Source organism: Rhincodon typus, chromosome 2 (assembly GCF_021869965.1).
Source record: "Rhincodon typus isolate 14 chromosome 2, sRhiTyp1.1, whole genome shotgun sequence".
Lineage (NCBI taxonomy): Eukaryota > Metazoa > Chordata > Chondrichthyes > Orectolobiformes > Rhincodontidae > Rhincodon > Rhincodon typus.
Genome location: NC_063333.1, coordinates 71,277,694 through 71,300,335, shown reverse-complemented (window position 1 = coordinate 71,300,335; position 22,642 = coordinate 71,277,694). Strand labels below are relative to the sequence as shown.

Here is a 22,642-nt window from a genome sequence, read left to right as displayed (position 1 = left end):
AATAAGTCAGAAGCAGGAACTTGGGACAGATTAATTTTAACACTTCCCTACCTGGTGCAACTGAACGACAAACAGGTGGCTGGCTGCAAATTTCAGTGCAATCCTTAAATGAAACACAGGGGTCTTGCATATTTTTCCTTGCTGAGGTTGCTAATGTTGTTATGGTACTTTAAACTAGATTGGCAGGAAATGAGGTCCTGACAAAGTAGTTCAGAGGAGAGAGAATCCGAGATGGAATTGGAAGTTAAAATGAGAAAGAGAGTGAGTCTGGAATGCAGAGGCAACAGGCTAGATAAGAAAGAAGTGGCTTTAGCAAGGCTAAATAGAATGTATTTTAATACAAGGAGCCTAAGGAATAAGCTGGATGAGTTGAAGGCACAGATAACTACAGGGAGTATAATCTCATAGCTATGACCAAGACTTGACTGAAAGGTCGGCAGGGTTGACAGCTGCAAGTCTCTGGTTATAGGATATTCAGATGACAAGAGAGGGGATGTGGTGGTGGGGATTGGTGTTGGCGATATTGATCAAGGAATCAATTATAGCAGTGAGGAGTGATGAAATCTTAGGACGATCATCAAATCAGGCTTTGAGGGGAGAAGTGACAAACATGTTGTTGAGCGTGTACCATAGGCCCCCAAATAGTCAGGAAGCGAAAGTAACAAATACGTAATCCAATTTCAGAGAAATGTAAGAGTAATAAAGTAGTAACAGTAAGCATTTTTAACTTTCCAATTATTAACTCTGTTACTTTTGGTGCGCAGGTAGGGTGGGAAAAGAATTCTTAAATTTCATCCCGAAGAACTTTTAGCAGGGAGGGGAACCTAATATTTGGAAATTTCCCAGGCAGATGGAAGGTGTATCAGTAGGGGAGCATTTTATGGTCACTGCCTCCAAATAGAGAAAGGCTAGGTAGGCTGGGGTTATTTTCCCCAGAGCGTTGGAGCCTCAGAGGTGACCTTATAGAAGTTTATAAAATCATGAGGGGCATGGATGGGGTGAATAGCCAAGGTCTTTTCCCTGCGATGGGGGGAGTCCAGAACTAGAGGGCATAGGTTTAAGGTAAGAGGGGAAAGATTTGAAAGGGACCTAAGGGGCAACTTTTTCACACAGAGATGCCTGTGTGGAATGAGCTGCCAGAGGAAGTAGTGGAGGCTGGTACAATTACAGCATTTAAAAGGCATCTGGATGGGTTTATGAACAGGAAGGGTTTAGAGGGATAAGGGCCAAATGCTGGCAAGTGAGACTAGATTAATTTAGGATATCTGGTCAGCATGGATGAGTTGGACCGAAGGGTCTGTTTCCATGCAGTACAGCTCTATGAAACAATAACAATGGCTGTGAGTAAAAGTTTCAACTGTGGCGAGGCTAATTTTACTCTAAGATACGATTTGATTCTTGTGAACAGGGAGCATCTACTTGTGGATAAACCAATGAATCCGAGTAGTGGGCGACTCCAGGAGGAAATAGTGAGACTACAAGACAAATATCTTTCCATAAAGACAAAGGGTGAGACTAAGACTGGAGAACCTTGGACATCAAGTGATATAAAAGTTAGGATGAATTTAAGAAAACAAGCTATGGCAGAGTCACTCTAGGAGTGTAAGAAGTGCAGGAAGGAAATTTAAAGGGAAATTAGATGGGCAAAGAGAAAGCATTGGTGGGCAGAATAAAGGGAAACCCAGAGGGGTTTCTTTGAATAAATAAAGAGCAAGGAAATAACTAGTGAAAGTCAAGGGTCCATTTGAGGACAGTATAAGTCATCTGAGTGTGGACCCTGAAGACATGGGCTCAGTGAATACCTTGCATCAGACTTCACAATTGAAAAGGATGATGCTGGCATTGACGTCAGGGTGGAGGTCTGTGAAATATTGTTAGAAATTAACAGAGAGGGAGAGGAGGTACAGGCAGGTTTAATAGCCTTAAAAGCAGGTAAATCTGCCGACGCAGTTCAGATGCCTCCCAGCTGTGTTGAGGGAGGCAAGCGAGATGTCGGGGCTCTGGCAATAATTTTCAAACCCTCCTTGTCCGTAGACTAGGTGCCAGAGGACTGAAGGGCTGCTAATGTTGTCGCATTGTTGAAAAAGGGGTGGTCAGGCTAGAGCAAGAAATTACAGGCCAGTCAGTCGAATCTCGGTGGTGGAAATTTATTAGAAAGAATTCTGGTGCATAGAATGTATCTGCTCTTGGAGAGACACCAATGAATGATGGATTGTCAGCATGGATTTGTAAAGGGAAAGTTGTGTTTGACACTTTTGATCAAATGTTTTGAGACAGTAGCTAGGGGTGCGGATGAGGGTAATTAATTTAATATGGTTGACGAAGACTTTAGGAAGGCTTTTGATAATGTCCCTCATGATGGATTGGTTAAGAAAGTAAGCCCATAGGATGCAAGGCAAGATGACACATTGGATCTAAAGTTGGCTGAGGGGTGGGAAGCTGAGGGTGTTGGGAGAGGGATGTTTTTGTGCCTATAAGTCTGGTGCTGGGGTCCTCGTTGTATGTGCTGTATACTTAATGATTCGGACTTAAACGTAGGGCAGTGACGAAGAAGTTCACGGGTGATAGCAAAATTGGTAGGGTGGTAAATTGTGAGAAGGATAGCTGTGTACTGTAGGAGAATATTAATGGACTGGTCAGGTGGATAGAACAGTAGTAAGTGAAATTTAAACTGGAAAAGTGTGAGATAATACAGTTGGAAGGCTAACAAGGCAAGGGATTAAACTATGAATGGCAGGACCCTGGGAAGTACTTAAGATCAGAGGAACTCTTGTGTGCACGTCCACAGATCCCTAAAGGTAGCAGAGCAGGTAGGCAAGGTTGTTAAGAATGCATGTAGGATACTCGCCTTTATTAACCAAGGCATAGAATACAAGTGGAAGGAGCTCATTCTGGAACTGTATACAATACTGTTTCAGACGCAGCTGGAGTGCTGTGTAAGTTCTAGCCACCACATGATGGGAAGGATGTGATTGCATGAGAGAGATGGGTGCAGAGAAGACTTGCCAGAGTGCTGTCTGGTCTTGGATAGTCTGAGCAGTGAGAAAAGATTGTTTAGGTTGGGGATGTTTTCCTTGGGACAGCAAATGTCAAGAGAGAAATTGATAGAGGTCAGTAGCATTATGGGGCATAGATAGGATGGATAGAAGGCACTTTTAAGCAATATTTAGATATCCAGTTGCCATAGCCTCCAGGGTTACAGACCAAAAGCTGGAAAAAGTGATTTGTGTTGTCTGATCTTAAACTAGCCCAGATATGATGGGCTGAATGACCTCCTTCTGTGTTACAAATGTCTACGAGGTTCTAGTTGGAAAATTACTCCCTGCTTCCTGCTGTGAGGCCTACTTCCGCTACTCCTCTTTGTTCCTTTTTCAGAAACTTGTCTTGTTCTGTTTATTTGATTCAATTTATTCTGTTATGTTGAATCCATACTTCTGCCAATATTTGCTATTTCTGTGCTAATGCCCTCACTGGTACAGCATCCATTGTGATTTTCCCCAAATGAATAATTGCAGTGCCACTGCCATTTGAGAATTCCCAAGGGTCCTTGCTTCTGAAAGTGGTTGCAAATGATCCGAGTTTCTTGATTTAAATATCTCAAGCAATTAGGGATTGCATGCATTGTTATGCTTCACAACTCTTTGGATGAACCATTTTGGTTTGACACTTACATAAAATTCAAATGTTGCTTTCAAAAATTGCTTCTTTTAAGGTGTAAATGCACTTGGAAATACCCAACTCGAGGCAATAGTACACTACATAGGTTTTCACATCCCCGTAAAACATGATGTTCTGTTGGAATTCTTCCTCTGCAGGGTTTATGTCATGGTGGGTACAGATGTGACTTTCTCATCATGTCTAAGAGAAGTGGAGACCCCACAAAACCAGCTGAAGTGTAGTCAGGAGATGGAACCGAGCATAAGCTGTGACAAGAAATTTAGGGCTCAGTTTGACATTGACTGGTGTAAACTGTCTTTGGTAAGTCAAGCACTATCCTTTCTGCATTCTCTCTTTTGAAGGGGATCATATACATTTTGATGTTCTATTCTTTTATATGTTTTCTCAGGATTGTTATATGGTATTTACAACAAGAAACAAGCCAATTGACCTAAATTTAATGCTGATGTTTATATTTAATTTATGCCTTCAACTTCCTTTCTTTGCCTAACCCCATGAACATATATCTATCTATTCATTATTCTTACATGCATTTATTTACCTTCTTTGTATGTACATCTTCTATATTCAGTTCAACTACTCCTTTTGGTAGTGAGCTCTAACCATTATATGGGTAAAGAATTTTTTCTGAACTCTTGATTCAATTTTTAATGAATATGTCATATTTATGGCTCTTAGTTCCCAGGAAGTGCAAATATCTTGTCCCTTGTGTATCCTATTAAAAACTTCCATAATCTTGAATATGTCTGTTAGAATCACCTAAGTCTTTTTTTATGAATTTATTTTTGGAAGGATATGACCTCTAATGTCTCCTATAATCCTAATAAATCATCCTTTTTATCAGGGTCAATTTAAGTTTAACATAACTTCTCTGATTTTTCATTCTATCCCTTTAGAAAGGAATCCCAAAAGCTTGTTTATTTTTATTATGTCCCTAACCTGTGTTGCTACTTGTAATGATTTGTGTATCTGCTGCCCCCCCCACCCTCTGATTTCCCCCCTGTTCCTCAATCCCATTTAGACACTACTTTTTCCAAGAAATGTGCAGCCTCTATTTTCTTCCTATCAATGTAACACCATTGATGAACAATGTTGTGCTCAGTCTGTGAAACTATTTCCTTCCTGTATTTTGTCACACCCAGTTTGGTGTTGACAAATTTTTAAATTATTCTTTTTCAGTTCCCAAGCCTAAAATAGAAATGTAGATGGTTAACAAGCCCAGTTCTGTTGTCAAACACTACAATTAACTAGCTATTTTCCACCATTTGTTTAATGTTTATCAAGAATCACAGTCTCAAACAGTATCTTGTTTGGAACTTGCATACACCCTGTTCCATCATTAAGAAAATGCTACTTTGAAAAAAAACCAAATTAGTGGAGAAAAACTCATGAGAGGATTCTGATCAAATCATAGTGTTACTATCAAGCAAGTTTAATCATCAATTCAGGTTTTCAAATATCTGACTCCATAAACGAGTGAAGTTTGACTGTTAGTAAGATACACCTTCTCCCTCTAGTTGGTAATGATATGACCCCATTTTAACTCGTGGAAAATAACATGACCCCAGACAACATCAAAAATGAAACATTCAATTAATATAATAATTAATGTTTGTTTATTACAGTGCAACATGTAATTCATCACATAAATATGAAAATCTGAGCTTTTGAAATGCTTGTAAAAACATAATTGTTTTATGTACTTGTGTAGGTTTGAGACAAATTCTCCTTGTTGGCAGAAGATTGTGAGGTCCCTTCCCACCACTCCCAGCAACCCCCTTCTTTTGGTCTAATGGTTGGTACCTATGAGGCTGAGGCAAGGAGTCTGTATATCACATAGACAGGAGTAGAAACACTGTCAAGTGCTAGCCACCTTACTGCCTCAGCTGCTTGACCATCTGGTTTTCCCATACTCTGTCACTGAGTTACATGTCCACACCAAGTCAACTCTCAAATGTTCTGGGCTCATTGAAGTTCACTGCCAATAATGGTCTGTAATGTTAAAGGGCGTCTTGCGTTCACTGTCCACCCTGTACTGTGTGGAGGCACTGATTCTCTGGATCCAGGGCTTTGCTGCCAGAGTCTCCAGACTGGGCTATCTCCTTTCCACAGTGGCTTCTGCTGTGCATTGAAGGAGGGGCAATGTCCAATCCCATGTTTGTGTCCTCTGATTCTACTGGGCATCATGAGCCACTGTGCTAAAGACTAGTTACTATAGAGATAGCTGTGCTAAAGTCTCAAGTAAATGAGTTCAATAACTTTGCATGTCATTTGGCATCCTTTTTTAGCCTTTACTTTCATTATGGAACATCAAAGACAGAAACTTCCAACAACATTTGGGCACTGAACAGAAAAACAGCTTTTTAACGGTGTATAACTTTAAGCTGCCAAATGCAGGACTGGGAAAATAAACCCCTTTTTTCATTATTTTGCTTGTTTGGCATTTTATTCTGTATATGAGTTCAACATAATCATATCAATTTGATTCATAGAATCATCAAATTTAAATGGTATGGAAAGAAGTCACTTGGCTGACTGAGCTAGTTCTATAAATGGAGCCATCATGAGTTGCTTTTGATCAATGGTGGTGCTTTTACCTATGAATGATGGGGTCATTTGTTCAAGCATCACTTCAGAGACTAGAATGAGTAAGTTAGGCTTGTACTTCAGTGCAACACTTGAGGGTATGGTGCCCTGTCATAGTGCCATAGATTATAGCAGTGACCATACTTAAAAAGAGACTTACGGCTTTACAGGGCTTCTGGAAGTTACGGTGAAAGTTCATTTTCTTTGTCTTCATTCTAAACTAATTTCTTGCTTTGCCCTCTGGTTTTCAATTTCGAAACTTTTCAATTTTACAGTTTTTTTTTTCCTTTGTACCTATGCAGATCTGCAACAATTGTATTTATAAACAAATGGTAAATGAAGCTAATCCAATTATTTTACTCTGATAATAATCCTGTACTGAGCTCTACGGATCTATCGTGTATCAATCTTTTGGTGTGAGATTCACCTATCATGAAATGATAATGTAACCAACATTGATGTATCTATTTCTTTATGTGCTTCATATGTTTACTGTCTTATTCTGAACTTGAATCTTCTTAACATTTGCCCTCCTGTCAGTAAATTCAGGCACGCTAGTTTTTAAACGCATGTTGTTTATTTTATTTTAATGAAGCTTTAAATTTTCGTGTTATATGAATTGTACTTTATGAATATTTGATCACAGCCATGTCAGATTGGATAGACGCCACAGCCTCAAAATGCCATGAATCTGAGAAAGTAAGGGGCCTGATTATGGAGCAGCGGCCCATTAACTGCCCCCAGAATTGCTCCACTGACACTGAAGAGCATTCTTTGAATTTTTTTCTTTATCTCAGAAGATCCTGCAGCACCTCAAGTGAGTCCCTGTCTGGATACAGTGGGTGGCTCCTGATAAAACAACTGTACAAGTACAGAACACTGATCCAATTGTACTAGTGACCTTCCCCTGGGATTAGGAAAAGGGTCACCAGCTTCAGGTAAAGGCAGGAGTTTTGAGACTCCAGTATAAGGAATTACTTTAAAAAAAAAAAAAATTCAGAAGATTAGTCACCAAGTTTAGCTGTTGCAGATCTCCCAGTGACTGCAGTTGAACAGCATTGGAGAACACCTAACAGTGATTAGTGTGGTTCTGTCGGCTGGTTGGGAAGGTACATTGCATTGAGAGTCACATCTATGTAGGAGGAGGATAATAAAACAAATTACAGAATGGACATGGACAGGTAAAATCAAGGAAAATCCAAAGATATTTTCCCAAAACATTAGGAGCACAAGAATAACTAGGAAGATAACTGAGGGAAGGGTAGGGCCTATCAGAGAATCCCTGCACTGTGGAAAGAGGCTATTCCACCTGTTGAGCCTACAGCCACTCTCCTGCCCAAACCTAGTCAGCTCACCCTATCCCTATAACTCTGCATTTTACCATGGCTATTCCACCTAGCCTGTACGTCCCTGGACTGTGGGAGGAAACTGGAGCACCTGGTGGAAACCCACACAGACAGGCACCCAAGGTTGGAACCAAATCTGCGTTCTTGGCCATTGAGCCACTGCTTTGTCAGAGGTATACAAGATAATTTACACTTTGATGCAGAGGATCTGGGCACAGTTCTTAGTGAGTACTTTGTTTTCATAAAGGAGAGGGATGATGTTCAGTTAAAGTGGAGGAGTCTGAAATACTGCATGGGGTAGTATGAGAGGGGTATTATTGGGGAAACTGACACTACTTAAGGGGATATATCACCAAGGCTGAAAAGATTATATTCAAGGCTGTTAAAAGAACCTGGGAGGCACAGGGAAGATGGTTTGAGGATCATTTTCCAATCCTCACCTGATACAGATGAGGTGCCAGGGATTGGAGGTCTGTGAATGTTGAGTTCAAAAAGGTTGCAAGGCATAGGACAACTTTAAGCCGGCCATTCTGATGTTGGTCATGGACAAATTATTGAAATCAGTTCTGAGACACAAAATAAGCTATCACTTATAAAGACACCAGATCAATTGGGGATAGTCAGCTTAGATTTTTTTTGTGAGGAAGATCACATTTTATTAACTTCTTTAAAGTTTTTGAAGAAGAAATGAGGTAATGAGGTGCATGTTGTCTGTTTGGATTTTAGTAAGACTTTTGACAAGGTCTGACACTGTAGGTTGATCAGAAAGCTGAAAGTCAATGGGAACAGGGGAATATAGTGAGTTGGACTATAATTGGATTAGCATAAACAAAAAGATAATGGTCAACATACGTTTCTTGCAAATGAAAACCCGTTTCAGTTGTGTTCCATAGGGCTCGGTTTTGGGTCCCTTGCTGTTTGTGATATTTATTAATAATTTACATTGTGTGAAGTACGATTTTGAAATTTGCACCTAACACAGACATTTATTGGTTAGTGAAGATAATGGCTACCCACTGCAGGAAAATATCAAATGGTATGGATTAATCAGGAATAGTCAGCATGGTTTTGTTAAAGGAACGTCATGTCTTACTTAATTGATTGAATTTATGGAGGAAGCAACGAGGAAGGTCGATGAGGAGTACAGAGGATGTTGTCCGTGTGGATTTCAGTAAGGCATTTGAGAAACTTACATGATGGGATACCAAGGGATGTGGTGAGTTAGATCCAAATTGTCTCAGTGACAGGAAACAAAGGGAATTGGTCAGTGGATGTTTTCGTAAATGCAAATTGAACCTGAGTCCCTGGCACTGTGAGGGTGTAGTGCTAACCAGTGAGTCACCATATGTCATGGGACACAGGCTTCCAGTCACAAAAGCAAATTTCGATCATCACTCTCTGCTTCCTACCACTGAACCAATTCCCTGGATCCCATGGGTTGTTACCTTCTGAACCAGCCTGCCATGTGAGACCTTATCAAAAGCTTTATTAGAGTATCTGTAGATTACGTCAACTGTGCTACCCTCCTCTATACACCTAGCCTCCTCAAAAAATTCAAATCAAATTTCTTCTCCCCTTACAAAGCCATGCTATCTTTGACTAATCCTTGCCTTTCCAACTGGAGGATAATTTGGTGTCTCAATTTTTTTTCCTAATATTTTCTTTATCACAAATGCTAGACTCACTGACCAATAGTTTCTTGGTTTATCCTTACCACCCTTCTTGAATAACAGCACCACATTAACTCTCCACCATAACTATAGATAAAGGCAGAGAAAGAACTTAATGATCTCAAAGTACTCTACAGCCAAGGAAATATTTCTGAAGCATAGCTACTTTCAATCTGTGAAATGTGACAACTATTTTAACACAGCTATTTCCCACAGACAGAAATGAGACAAATGACTAGTGTGTTTAGTGATAATAAAATAAAATAAATATTGACCAGGATATGGGAAGAACTATTGTACATTTCTTCAAGCAGTGTTGTGAAATTAATTATACCCATCTAAGAGGAGCAGACAGGGTCATGGTTTAATCCTTCAGTCTTCAATCTGGTGCTTCTGATTCAGCAGCACTTTGTCATCGTTGCAGCAAAACGTCAATTATGCTGAAATCTCTGTGGCAAGGCAGAACTTGAATCCACAACCTTTTAATTCAAAGCTGAGAGTGCTACCATCAAGCCAAAACTGGCGCTGGTACTGACACGAAGAACCAGAGCTGATTATATTTTGGGGAACGTATTCAGCTAAAATTTTGACATCTTCAGTCTGAATCAAGAGTGCAGTCAATTTTACCCCTGCTAACCATAAAGACACTGTGAAGACTCCTTGTAACTCCTTATCCACTAAGTTGAAACTAGCCTTTGCTAAATGCAGTGCTTGAGAAGATACTCGGCCATAAGAGGCAGCAAAGTTCTAGAATTAAGTTTTGATCTGCGTAATTAGAAAACTTGCGGAGCTGGTAAGGATGACAGAGACAGTTGTTGATGTATTAGCTACTGGTGAGAATCAGGAACTGGCAGTGGAGCACAGAAGAATTTTGAAAATAGCATCAAGATTTTTGGGAGGCTCTAAAGGGAAATAAAAATTTTTTGAATTAACCTTGCTAAATATTTTTGTGCAGCTGCCAGAACTAAAGAGCACGTGGGGTGCTATTTCTTCAAAAAACAATTTTGATAGTTGGACAGGAACTGGAACAATTCTGCTCAGGCTCAGGTGCAGAGAGGAAAAAAAGCTCAAATGGCACTGAGCAATATAGAATTTACACGGTGCAAAACTATTCAAGTAATAGTACAAAGAAAATAAACACCATCTTGAACTCTGTGTTGACACAGATGAGGGTTATCGATGCTGTGGAAGGAACAATTTTTCACTGCCAAGTTATATAAGTACTGAGATGTATATGTAGTACATTTGAATCAAAATAGCAAATCTAAAGATGTAGCTCTTTTTATTACAATTTGGTGGCAGGTCGACAAGTCAAAGATGCCGTCTGTCAGTAAGGAAGTGATTCGGGGAGATGGTGTTCTGCCTGACAACGGAGAGTATAAACCACCTTCTACTAACCTGAAAAGCAAGGACTATTACACAGACTTCGTGATTACGTTGGCGATACCAATAGCCATTGCTCTGGTGCTTTTTGTTATCCTTGGTTACGTCATGTTCTGCCGCCGAGAAGGAGTGTAAGTAAATCACACTGCTGTCCAAGTGCAGATATGCAGAGACTCTAAACATGGGACGCATCTCTCTTTCTTTAAAAATGAGACTCTTCTATTTGGTAATGGTGTCTTAATACTAGGGAAAGGGTTCTCTCTATTCTGTTTTAGTTTCTAGTTCATTCTGATAGTAACAATATCACAGGTTAGTAAAGGAGGTAGAGAGCTCAGAAACTGTCCATACCATTGCATGCATTCATATTTCAGCTCCATCCATGTAAGTTTATTTTCCATCAAGCCTTTTCATCAGTCTCTTTCCTGCTGAGTGTCCATTGTGTTTGTGTGTGCAGTTATTCTGGCCCTATACTTGTAGGCAGATACTGACAAGTGCATTCAATAATCATCTTCTCAACATCTGCCAAAAGTGGGACCATCATTAGCAAATATCTTTTGATGTTTCAAGTATCAATGCCTATTATTTAATTCATTAATTTTGTTTTGTTCCTAGGCAAAAGAGAGACATGCAAACACCAGAGTAAGTGTCTTCTTTCCTGTTATGTTTTAAATTGAGCATCTTCTGTTTTTAATTTTACTTTTTGTTTTACCAGATCATAATCTGCTACCGTAGGCTTCAGAGTCTGTTTCATACTCGTTTCCATTTGAGTTGTACGTTTCATGGTTCATCTCATACTGTTGACCCATAGTGAAGAGTTATTGCAGTTAGATCGCTTGGTAGCGTAGCAAGTGAGTTCTTGATGTTCAGTAACTCCTAACGTAACGAGTAATAATTTTTTCCATAGAAAGAAACAAAAGCATTATTTTCCTTTAACTGCCAGTTTAGAGATCATTTAACTCATTTTTTTCAGTGGCGTGATTTCCTGTTAAGGGATTGTAAAGAAATCAATGGCTGCTGCAGTAGGATTGTATTCCAGTATCACTGCTTTCTAGAGTTCAGTCTAGAATACAGTATTGTTACAATAAGATTTTTAAGCTTCTCACTTTGACTTTAGGGTCCTAACATGCCTGGCTTCTTTAACTGCAACACTGAGACCACCTAAACCATGAGCTCTCTCTCCTGCCTGTCCTCATTACATCTCTGATCAGCTGACAATATGGAATGCTGAAAGTGACAAGAAATTTGAGGGGATCAATTCTGTTCCCACAGGATGTACTTTTGACAGTTTCGTGCTGCATCTGTGCAGATTGCTCTTAACTGAAGACATGGTATAAAAAGTCTGGACCTTTCTTCCAAGTGAAAGTTGAAATTATTTGAGGTTCTGCTGGCCACATCAGGTCCAGCTGTCTGCAGCTGGAAGAACCCACTACAGAACAACACACCCAGGGTAACTTCTATTGGGCAAAAATGCTGGAAAATTTAATACACACCAAGTAGCATATCTGGACAGGGAAGTGTTTTAGATCAATTACCTTTCATCAAAGCAAATTTGTGAAGGGTGAACTGCATCTCCCACTTTTACTGCAGATATTGGAGATCTGAAAAAACTTTTTTCATCAACCTGAAATGTCAACACAGCCTCCTCCATTCCTCGTTACTGCGTAACCTGTTTTTGGCATGTTCAATTTTTATTTGAAAACAAATTATGCTATTAATTGCAGTTAAATATTGCCTGCAAAGTACTGTGTTGCTGCTAGTTTGAAATAACATAGAAAGCTGCTCTGTTTGCTCAGGTATGCCTGCACAGTTCCTTGGGGTAATTTAGTTTAACCAATATGTGCACTAGGTTAAGCCCTGATCTGCTGTGGCAGTGTCAGCTGATTGAGTATCAAGGTGATTGCAGTTTGGTTGCCTATTGAGACTTCAGTTTACAGAAGGCAGTCAACTGTCCATTTTGAATTATAACCTGTTCAGTAGATGATAACACAGTGTAGAGCTGGAGGAACACAGCAGGCCAAGCAACATCAGAAGAGCAGGAAAGTTGATGTTTCGGGTCAGGACCATTTCTGAAGAAGGTTCCCGACCCAAAACATCAACTTTACTGTTCCTCTGATGTCGACTTAGCCTGCTGTGTTCCTCTAGCTCCATGCTGTGTTGTCTCTGACTCCAGCATATGCAATTCTTGCTATCTGTTCAGCAGATGTTTGGGTTAACAAGATGATAGATTTTTGTTTTCCAACATGTACTATTGAATAGTACAATAAGCCAGGACTACCTGAAGTAACCCAAAACCCAAAACCCAGTATAAAACTGAAAAAAAAGTTGCAGTGCAGTGTCTCTACTTCTGCACGACATGTCCGAGTTCAAATCCCACCTGTCCTCCATGAATGTCATATAACATGTCTTCACACTTTAATTAAAAATAGCATAGTCTTCTGTTATCTGCTTGGCAATGGTGACTGGTACTTCGTGTAAATGATGTTGTCATTTCTACTATGCCAGCAGTGGAATACCACTGCATAACTGAATGGCTTTTAAGATCATCTGTTAGTTATGCATTGTCATTCCAGATTTATTCGGTTAACGCAACCGAAATTCCCAACTGCTGGGTAGGATTTGATCTCTTATTTCCAGATTAGGAATCCAGTCTTCTGGAATACTCATCCAGTCATATGACTGCTGATCCTAAACTTTTGTAGATGAACCATAATTTTTTTTTTTGGAAATGTTGGAATGGCAAATATTGGAAAGACACACCATAAGCTTCAGCCCCTGCAGCAAACTATACTGTCGTGACTGATTCCATCTCTCTCCATAACCTCTGTCAGTTGAACTAGACTGTTTGTACTCTTGGAGTCCTAGGTGATACCTAGACAGTGTTCTTTAGATTATTCCAGCTCTACCATCAAATTCTTTCCTCATTGTTTACAGTTTAGCATTTTGAGATGCTTTTCTGGCTGGCATTTTATTATACAGCTTTCACAATTTTCAACTCATAAATACACCTCTGGAAATATGGTTCACCTAGACCTCACTGGCTCAATATCATTAGATTAGAACAACCAGTCAGTGGTTGCATTTAATTTGAAGATGGGGGTTGATGCTCAAATGTGGGTATTTGAAATGTGGGTATGTCAAGTTTACAATTTAGCTATCTGATCAAAAATCAGCAGTGGCAGTCACCATAGCGACCTTTTCAAATTAATACATAATTCATGTTGCTGGTTTTGATTTGGACTTTTTGTGACATTACTAATGAATAAATCCATTGCAACGAAATACCCAGTGGTAAAGTGGGTAACAGTAACTACAAAAAGGACACAAACTACACAAATGGTGTAAAAGAGCAAATATTAATTGAATAATTCGAAAAGTTACTTCTTACGCTCCAGCTTCTGCTAATGATCACAAATGCAAAATACATAAAACCAGAAATTTCTTACCTTGATGTATTTAAACAGTGGCATAAAAGCCAACTAAATTAATTCATAATTGTAAATTTATCTCCTAAAATCAGTGTTTTAGGAATCTCCACTGCAGTATTTTTAAATTAGTTTCTTACCATTAGATACTGATTAAAAGTTTTCATTTTTATAAATTTTCTATCATCATTTTATATTCTAAATTGGTAACTTTGAAACCTAAAACTATACTAGGGTCTCTGACATAGTTTGAAACATAGTAGCAAAGAAAAGGCTCCAGTCAGAAGTGTTGAGGCCAGAAATGATGGTTGTAATAAAATAAACTTAAATGGCATATCTCTACTCTTTTGAAATGGACTACTTTAAATAACCAGGTTAGGAGCAATGTCGTATGAAAGCATTAAACATTAGTCCCTTATTGCTGATGGTTATTTTTATTCTTTAATTTGACTTTTTAGTTCCAGTTCATTTCAAAAAAAAAACTTTTATTAACATGGAATTCAGAAACAAACTTTCTTGGAGCAAGATCCAGAAATTCTATTAATTTGATTTACTGAGTCAAACTATCAGTAGTTTCCAAAAGCAAGACACTGACCCGATTTGTATTGTTCAAAGTTTGTAGTGTAACCTTCTTATTTCACATTTTTCTTCAGCATCCAGTTGGTTCATCATAGCTCCATTCAGAAGTCAACCAAGGAGCTTCGGAACATGTCAAAGAACCGGGAGGCAGCTTGGCCCCTTTCCACTCTGCCCGTGTTTAATCCAGTAACTGGCGAGATCATGCCACCCCTTCATCATTCAGATAACTGTGACACCTCCAACATGCCTCTCATGCAGACACAACAGTAAGTCTTTCTTTAGTTGATACAAAATGACTAGATAATGCAGAATGTTGTTTTCTTTTAATGCAGTGATCAAAGGAATTAGAAATATGCTGCTGGAGAACTGGTTGTGTATTAATAACTAAATATCACACATGCGTGTTTTAGGGATGTGAATAGATGATACCTTCCTTTGAGAAGTACTGGAAAATGTTTCACATTCATGTGTGCCTGGGTTTTGTACACCAAAACACACTACTTTGGATTGTTGAGGTGGTACTATAATTTTTCTCATTAGCACATTTTGAGCAGGTTCCCTTCTGTTTATTGCTTCATTTCTTGTTTTTTTTATTCCTGTATTAATCGATTTGTTACTTCACAATAAATATGAATACATAGCACTAAATACTGAATTTTAAATGTTCTGCAGGTGCAGTAGTGATTTGTAATGGCACAAAAATTGATTACACATAACGCAAGTACATGGTTATTAAAATTACCTCTTTGGCAACATGGTGACCCTGTATGTTGCACAGACAGATCAGAATGTGGTTCAAATTATCCATGGTCATATTGTAGTGGGATGGTAACAAATGTAACAATAATGTCAACTCCTTACTTTCATCATCCACAATGGTGAAGGAATTTAAAAAGCAAATTCATTTTGGTGTGTGGCAAGAATAGTAAAATAAAAGCCTTAAGAAGTTTCTCTATGGATTTTACATGTGCGGAGCATTTTTTTGGATCAGGATAATCAGATTTAACAGATGTACAAATTGGAAAGGCTACAAAGAAAAACAAATACTCTGATTAGACCATCAAGGAACCTTGGAGAAGCTCGAGGTATTCTTGCTGAATGACAGAAAGGGGTAAACATGCACGTACATGCACAATTAAATAGGGCAGATAAAATAAATGCAAAATATTACTTCAATACAAAGTAAATTTAAATGAACAGAATATACAACTTGTTTACTGAAAGACTGTCTGAAATGGCATGCAGTGGCAAAGCATTGTGGTAATTTTAAATGTCTTCATTCTTTCACAAAGCATCCAAATACGTTAGAGGAGGGTGTGTCAGAGGACAAATTGGCCATTTCTGATCCTTGAGTTTTCTTTTGCTAACTTCCTGCAAAAAGGAGTGAAGGGCCATCAGAGAGAAGAGTCTTCACATTGACACTTCTTTTGGTAGCCATTCCGGATCCAGAAAGCAAACTGTGACAATTTCTTTTCTTTCAAAGGAGTTTCAATATCAAATGGGAACTAAGAAGGGGAAACAAATTGATTTAATTACTGCAGCTGAGATTTTAAGCTCTCAATGATATGACTAGATTTCAGAGGTTTTTTAAAAGTGAAGAATGTAATGTTACTAGTATTGGCTGTAGTATTTTATAGCCCTAACTATATGATCCTCATCTCATCAATAACTGCACTGATTTAGTTACTTTCTAGTGTAAAGAGTGGCAAATAGAAATGGTTTAAGATGTTAGAATTAAACTATTCCTCACAGCTGATGCAGAATTTGATCCAATTCAGTTTTGTTATCTTGTTTTTGTAGGAATCACCCCTTACAGACCCAGCTGCCCCAGCAACAAGGTGCAGGTCAGTATCCAACATCTCTCTCGCCAACCATCCCTTGCTCAAACCACTATCATATTGACTATCATGCAACCTAATTGAACTGCAGTAAAAGCCATCTTCAGTATTTTTTATTTACTAAAATGTATAACATTTGTTATTACAGATATTGTTAGAATCAAAATACTTTGGCTTAGATATTCCATATTGCATAAAAGGCAGTATTGTTATGTCAGTATACAGGGGACTGAGGTCCTTGGGTAATACGTTTCATCCAATGCTATATCATAAAGGCCCATTCCACTTGTGTATGCTAATATAACCAGAACAAAGCCCTTTGTTAACCTGCAGCAGATTTTCTTGTCAAAGTGACTGAAGTCTCATCAGAAAGAAAAGCTTAACATGTTAAATTCTTAATTCATAATCAAATCTTTCACTTCTTCATTCTTGCTTTCCTGATTGGAGGAGAATATTATATGTCGACATTTCTACAATTTGAGGCAAGTACAAATGTGTAAAGAAACTTTCCATCTTATGACTTTAATAGAAAGCAATTTAAAAGACTTAGTGGTCTTTTTAAACTATTGAAGTCAAGCACCATCTACAGAGTAAAGTCGATTAAAGGATAGCTGATCGAAAGCTTGCACCGCCACCCATTCAACAGGTTTAATTTTAGTTGTGATCTTTAAAGCAAAAAAATAATAAATGCTTATTTATTCATAACAAATGTAACTTCCTTCCTATTTCTTATCAAAATGATGACCCTAGGCAGTGTCATCCAAAGACCATCAGATTTTACATGTATGCTGATGCTATCGGTTTACATCTTCACCATCACTTTCAGTTCCTTCACTGCCTGATTTGTAACACTTTGTTCACTGACTTACATTGGATAAGCTGGCTACCACAAACAATAGCAACACCCTCGTGGTCACTTAAACTGGGTGTGAAATTCATTCGCCCAATTTTTGAATGAAGAGGTTGTGACTCATGATTGTGGTAGGTATTGAGTTGCTACTCAGTGTTCAGTGCCACTCCTATCAATGTACTTGTACACCTACATACACAGGGAGAGTTATGACAGACACCCTATTCCTTCCCAAAATAAGATTGCTGGAATGGAGTTCTTGCAAACTGTATACACAAAGATAGGTGGAGACAATGATGCAACCTATTGGATGCTGTGCTGGTGTTCTTGTTAGACATTAGCAGTTACCTGTCTCTATAAGCTTTCTTAGCCCTTAGATCCCTGTTCCTTTCCAATTCAAACCTCTTGTATATATGCACTTTACTTTATTCCAATGCTGGCAACTATTCCTTTAGCTGCCGACACCCCATGTGCTAGAATTCTCTCTTTAAAGCTGTTTCTCTCCCTTTTGCCTTGCTCCATTTACCTCTATCTCTCCACCTTGCCGCTCCTTGCTCACTATCCCCCACCCATACTACTTCTCATTGCAAAGTATATAAACATCTGCTTTCTTTGGCACTATGTCTCTGACTGTGTTGTAGCGTTTTAAAAACAAATGAAATGACGTCTTTGTTTTGTACTAGTCAGGGTAGAATCATGAAAATACCAGATCCCAAAGGGAACAACAGCTTTTGTTGTAACAAACAGCACAGTCCTTCATATGTTTGCAACTGATAAGATACTGCTCAGACCTAACCAGCTGTGCCTGCAAGTCTTAGAACTTAGGGTTAAACATTAGATGTGATTCTGTAATTGGACAGGATCTGCTAAACAATCCCAGTTATGCCAAGAATTGTTAGTAGTTAGGTTTGCAAGGTGGCTAATCTAGAACATAAGATATAGGATTGGAATTAGGCCCTTTGGCCCATCAAGTCTGCTCTGTTATTTGATCATAGCTGATATGGTTCTCAATTCAGTTCTCCTGCTCTCTCCCCATAACCCTTGATCCCCTTACCAATCAAGAATCCATCTCAGTCTTAAATACACGCAATGACGTGGTCTCCACAGCTCTCTGTGGCAATTAGGGCCACAGAAATTTTTCCTCATCTCCAGTTATGGTTATCACTTCATTTTGGAGGCTGTACCCTTGGTACCAGTCTCTCCAACAAGCGGAGGCATCATCTCCACATTTGCACTATCCAGGCCACTAAGTATTGTGTAAGTTTCAATCAGATCCCCCTCATCCTTCTAAACTCCATTGACTACAGACCCAGAGTCCTCAACTGCTCTGCATATGACAAGCCCAGTATTCCAGGGAACATTCTTGTAAACCTCTTCTGGACCCTTTCCAACACCACATCCTTCCTTAGATATGGGGCCCAAAACTGCTTGAATCAAGGTCAGATAGAACTATTTTTTCTTTTAGTCTTCATTGTTAGGATATAGGCAGCATTGGCAAATATTGCATATTTCCAGTTGAGCTGGTATTTCAGCAGCAGTTGGATACAATTGAGTAGCTTGTCATAGAGATACACAGCATGGAAACAGATCCAACTCGTCCATGCCGACAAGCTAACCTACATAAATCTAGTCCCATTTGCCAGCATTTGGCCCACATCCCTCAAAATCCCTTTCTACTTATGTACCAATCCACATACTTTTCAAATGTTGTAATCATACCTGCCACTACCTCATTTGATACACATACCACCCTTTGTGTGAAAAAGTTGCCCCTAGGTCCCTTTTATATCTTTCCCCTCTCACCTTAAACCTACGTCCTCTAGTTTTGGACTCCCCCAACCTGGTGAAAAGACCTTGCCTATTTACCCTATCCATTCCTCTCATGATTTTATAAACCTCTAAGGTCACCCCTGAGCCTCCGATGCTCCAGGGAAAATAGCCCCAGCCTATTCAGCCTCTCCCTTTAGTTCAAAACCCCCAACTCTGGCAACATCTGCGTAAACCTTTTCTAGTTTCACAATATCCTTCCTATAGCAGGGAGACCAGAATTGCTTGCCACACTCAAAGTGGCCTAACCAATGTCCTGTACAGCTGCAACATGACCTCACAACTCCTATACTCAATGCACTGACCAATAAAGGCATGCATACCAAACATCATCTTCACTATCTACCTGCGACTCCACTTTCAAGGAACTATGAACCTGCACACCAAGGCCTCTTTGTTCAGCAACCATACACCCCAGGACCTTACCATTAAGTGTAAGTCATGCCGTGATTTGCCTTTAAAAATTCAGCACCTTACAATTATCTAAATTAAAGCCCATCAGCCACTCCTTGGCCCATTGGCCCGTCTGATCAAGATCCTGTTGTACTCTGAGGTAACCACCTTCCTTGTCCACTACATCTCCAATTTTGGTGTTATTCTGCAAGTCTAACTCACCATACCACCTATGTTCACATCCAAATCATTTATATAAATTACGACAAGCAGTGGACCTAGCACCAATCCTTGTGGCACAATGCTGGTCACAGGTCTCCAGTCTGATAAGCAACCCTCCACCAGCACCCTCTGTCTTCTACCTTTGAGCCAGTTCTGTATCCAAAGGGCTAGTTCTCCCTGTATTCCATGTGATCTAACCTTGCTAACCAGTCTACCATGAGGAACCTTGTCAAACACCTTACTGAAATCTGTATAGATCATATCCACCACTCTACCCTCAATCATTTTCATTGAGTCTTTTGAAGTAGTAATCAAGTTACCTTCCTGGGTTCCAGCTTCACCTATCCTTCCAGGCATTACGTTCCAGACCCCATCATCCTCTTGGTGAAAATGCTTTTCCTCAAATCCACTCTAAACCTCCTACCCTTCACTTTAAAAGTGAACTAAAGGAAACAGCTGCTTTCTATCCACCCTGTCCATCTTCCTTGTACATCTGCAACAGGTTCCTCCTCAACCTTCTCGGCTCTGAAGAAAACGATCTGAACTAATCCAGCCTCTCTTCATAGCTGAAATGCTCCATGCCAGGCAACATCCTGGTCAATCTCCTTTGTACCTCCTCCAGTGCAATCACATCATTCCAATAATGTTGTGACCAAAACTGCGCACAGTACTCCAGCTGTGGCCTGATCAAAGTTCAATACATCTACAGCATGACCTCACTGATCTTATAATCCATGCTGTGACTGGTAAAAGCAAGCACCCACATGCCCTCTCAATTACCCTACTAACCTGACCTGCTATATTCAGGGTTCAGTGGATATGCACCCCAAGATCCCTCTGTTCCTGAGTTTCCTAGTATCTTGTCATTCGTACAGTGCATCACTTCACATTTATCAGGGTTAAATTGCATCTGCCACTGATCTGCCCACCTGACTAATCCATTTCTGTTCTCCTGAAACCTAACACTTTCCTCAATGCCAATGACATGGTCAATCTTTGTGTCATCCACAAACTTACTTAACATCCTCCCTACATTCTCATCTATGTCATTCATGAATATCACAAAAGAATTAGGGACCCAACACTGATCCCTGTGGTACACCACTGGACACTGGCCTAGTCTGACAAACAGACTTCTGCTACCAACCTCTCTCCCCTGTCGCTAAGCCAATTTTGGAAGCACCTTGCCAAATGATCCTGGATCCCATGCACTTTTACCTCCTTTGAGTTTCCCATGTGGTATCTTAACATAGGCTTTGTTGAAATGAAAAGTCTGTATGGCACATAATTAGGTAGTGATCAGCTCACTATAGGACAAAATGATGAAACTCACAGGTGTCAGCAGCTACATTGCATACTCTTTACTGGATCTCTATTTTACAAAACAGTGAAAAACTACTACTTATGGTAAGCCTAGCAGCATTAGCCAAAAGCTAAATCAGTATTCCCTGACCGTAGCCATCTCATTGCAGTTATGAGAATCTTGGACAAGTCTGGTGATATTCAGTTATATAATCTATTCATCTATGTTTAGGTAAATGGCAAACCTGAGGAAGGAAAACTGAATGAAGCATTTACTTGATACGATTCCACTTGGGAAAAGGTCATTCTTCTTCTGTATACTGACCAAATGCATGATTTGTTTTCACGGCGTGCTAATGTGCATGACAGCGAAAGTGGGTACAATGTGAGTTTGTCAAGTATTTGATACCAATGTTCTAAATTGCTCCACATAAATGTTGCAGTTGCTTTTTGTGTAGAATTATATAAGCTGTTAATTTTATTTAATTTTTGCTAGAAAAAGCTAGCCCTTCATTGGGTAAACTTTGTGTTATAGGCAGAAGGAATTCTGTCAATGACTTGCCTAAAGTCCAAACAATGTTTGAATCATGCAATAAATATGTTTATGAAAAACATTTTACCAGTTTCATTAAATTCTTAAACCTCTTCCTTTACACATTGCACAATATTTCTCAGTAATTTGGTAATCACATAACCATCAAGCTAGTTGGCAGTGGTTTTGACCCCAGGACCAAACAATTATTGAGCCTTACAGCTCTAGATTTAAAAGTCAAGGAATAACCGACCTTTACCCCTCTGATGCTTTTTCTGCATGCACTGCCTCTGTTGCACAAGAACAATCACTCCAAGTAATGTCCTGTATTTGCACAAGACAGTGTTATTTTCAAAAACCCTGAAGATTCTTGTAGCAGTTAACCACAGTGCTTTTAAAAATGCTTGAGCAAAATCAGGTCAAAAGCACAAAGCTGCAATTTGTACAGGGAGCACAGCTTGAAATATCATCTTGCTTCCAAATAAATAAATAAGATGGCTGCCTGCACGTGTTGATCAAGTTTAGCCTTCTGTTGTTGCTGCATGAGCTCATGGCTGTATGTTATGACCATGCAACTTGTTTTCAGGGACACACAGGGTATATTTATGTCCCACTCAAATTACACCTCTTGGGATGTGTAGGAAGCAGCCACCTCACATGCTGCAAAATGTCACTCACACCATGGCAGCACCACTTTACAAATGAAATGAATTTCACACTTTTATAGTAAAGGAACTGGTCAGGTGAATCAGACTTGCAATGTGATGCATGTCATAGTCACAGAGTCGTACAACACAAAAACAGACCCTTCGGTCCAACTAGTCCACGCGGACTATGTTTCCAAACTGAACTCGGCCCACTATACCTGTGTCCACCATTTCCTCTAGCAGTTCATTCCACACACTATGTGCAAAAAAGTTGCCCCTTATGTCCTTTTTAAATCTTTCTCCTCTCATCTTAAAAATATACTCCCTAGTTTTGAACTCCCCCCACCTTGGATAAGGTGAATAGCAA

At 39.4% G+C, this 22,642-nt stretch overlaps 1 protein-coding gene across 3 annotated transcripts in view; it reads left to right on the top strand.

Annotated features, from left to right (window-relative positions):
- The window catches only part of sgce (sarcoglycan, epsilon), a 53,320-nt gene extending 31,610 nt beyond the window's left edge, over positions 1-21,710 (top strand). For 2 of the 3 annotated variants that reach the window (XM_048607613.1, XM_020530605.2), the window contains exons 6-11: positions 3,816-3,978; positions 10,583-10,794; positions 11,276-11,302; positions 14,739-14,930; positions 16,465-16,508; positions 21,329-21,710. In XM_048607613.1, coding sequence (XP_048463570.1) covers positions 3,816-3,978; positions 10,583-10,794; positions 11,276-11,302; positions 14,739-14,930; positions 16,465-16,508; positions 21,329-21,345 — 655 coding nt within the window. In that variant the 3' untranslated portion in view covers positions 21,346-21,710. Of the gene's footprint in view, positions 1-3,815; positions 3,979-10,582; positions 10,795-11,275; positions 11,303-11,777; positions 12,674-14,738; positions 14,931-16,464; positions 16,509-21,328 lie in introns of those variants that run through there. The other variant, XM_048607619.1, reaches the window with a different exon arrangement.
- Positions 21,711-22,642: the final 932 nt, after the last annotated feature.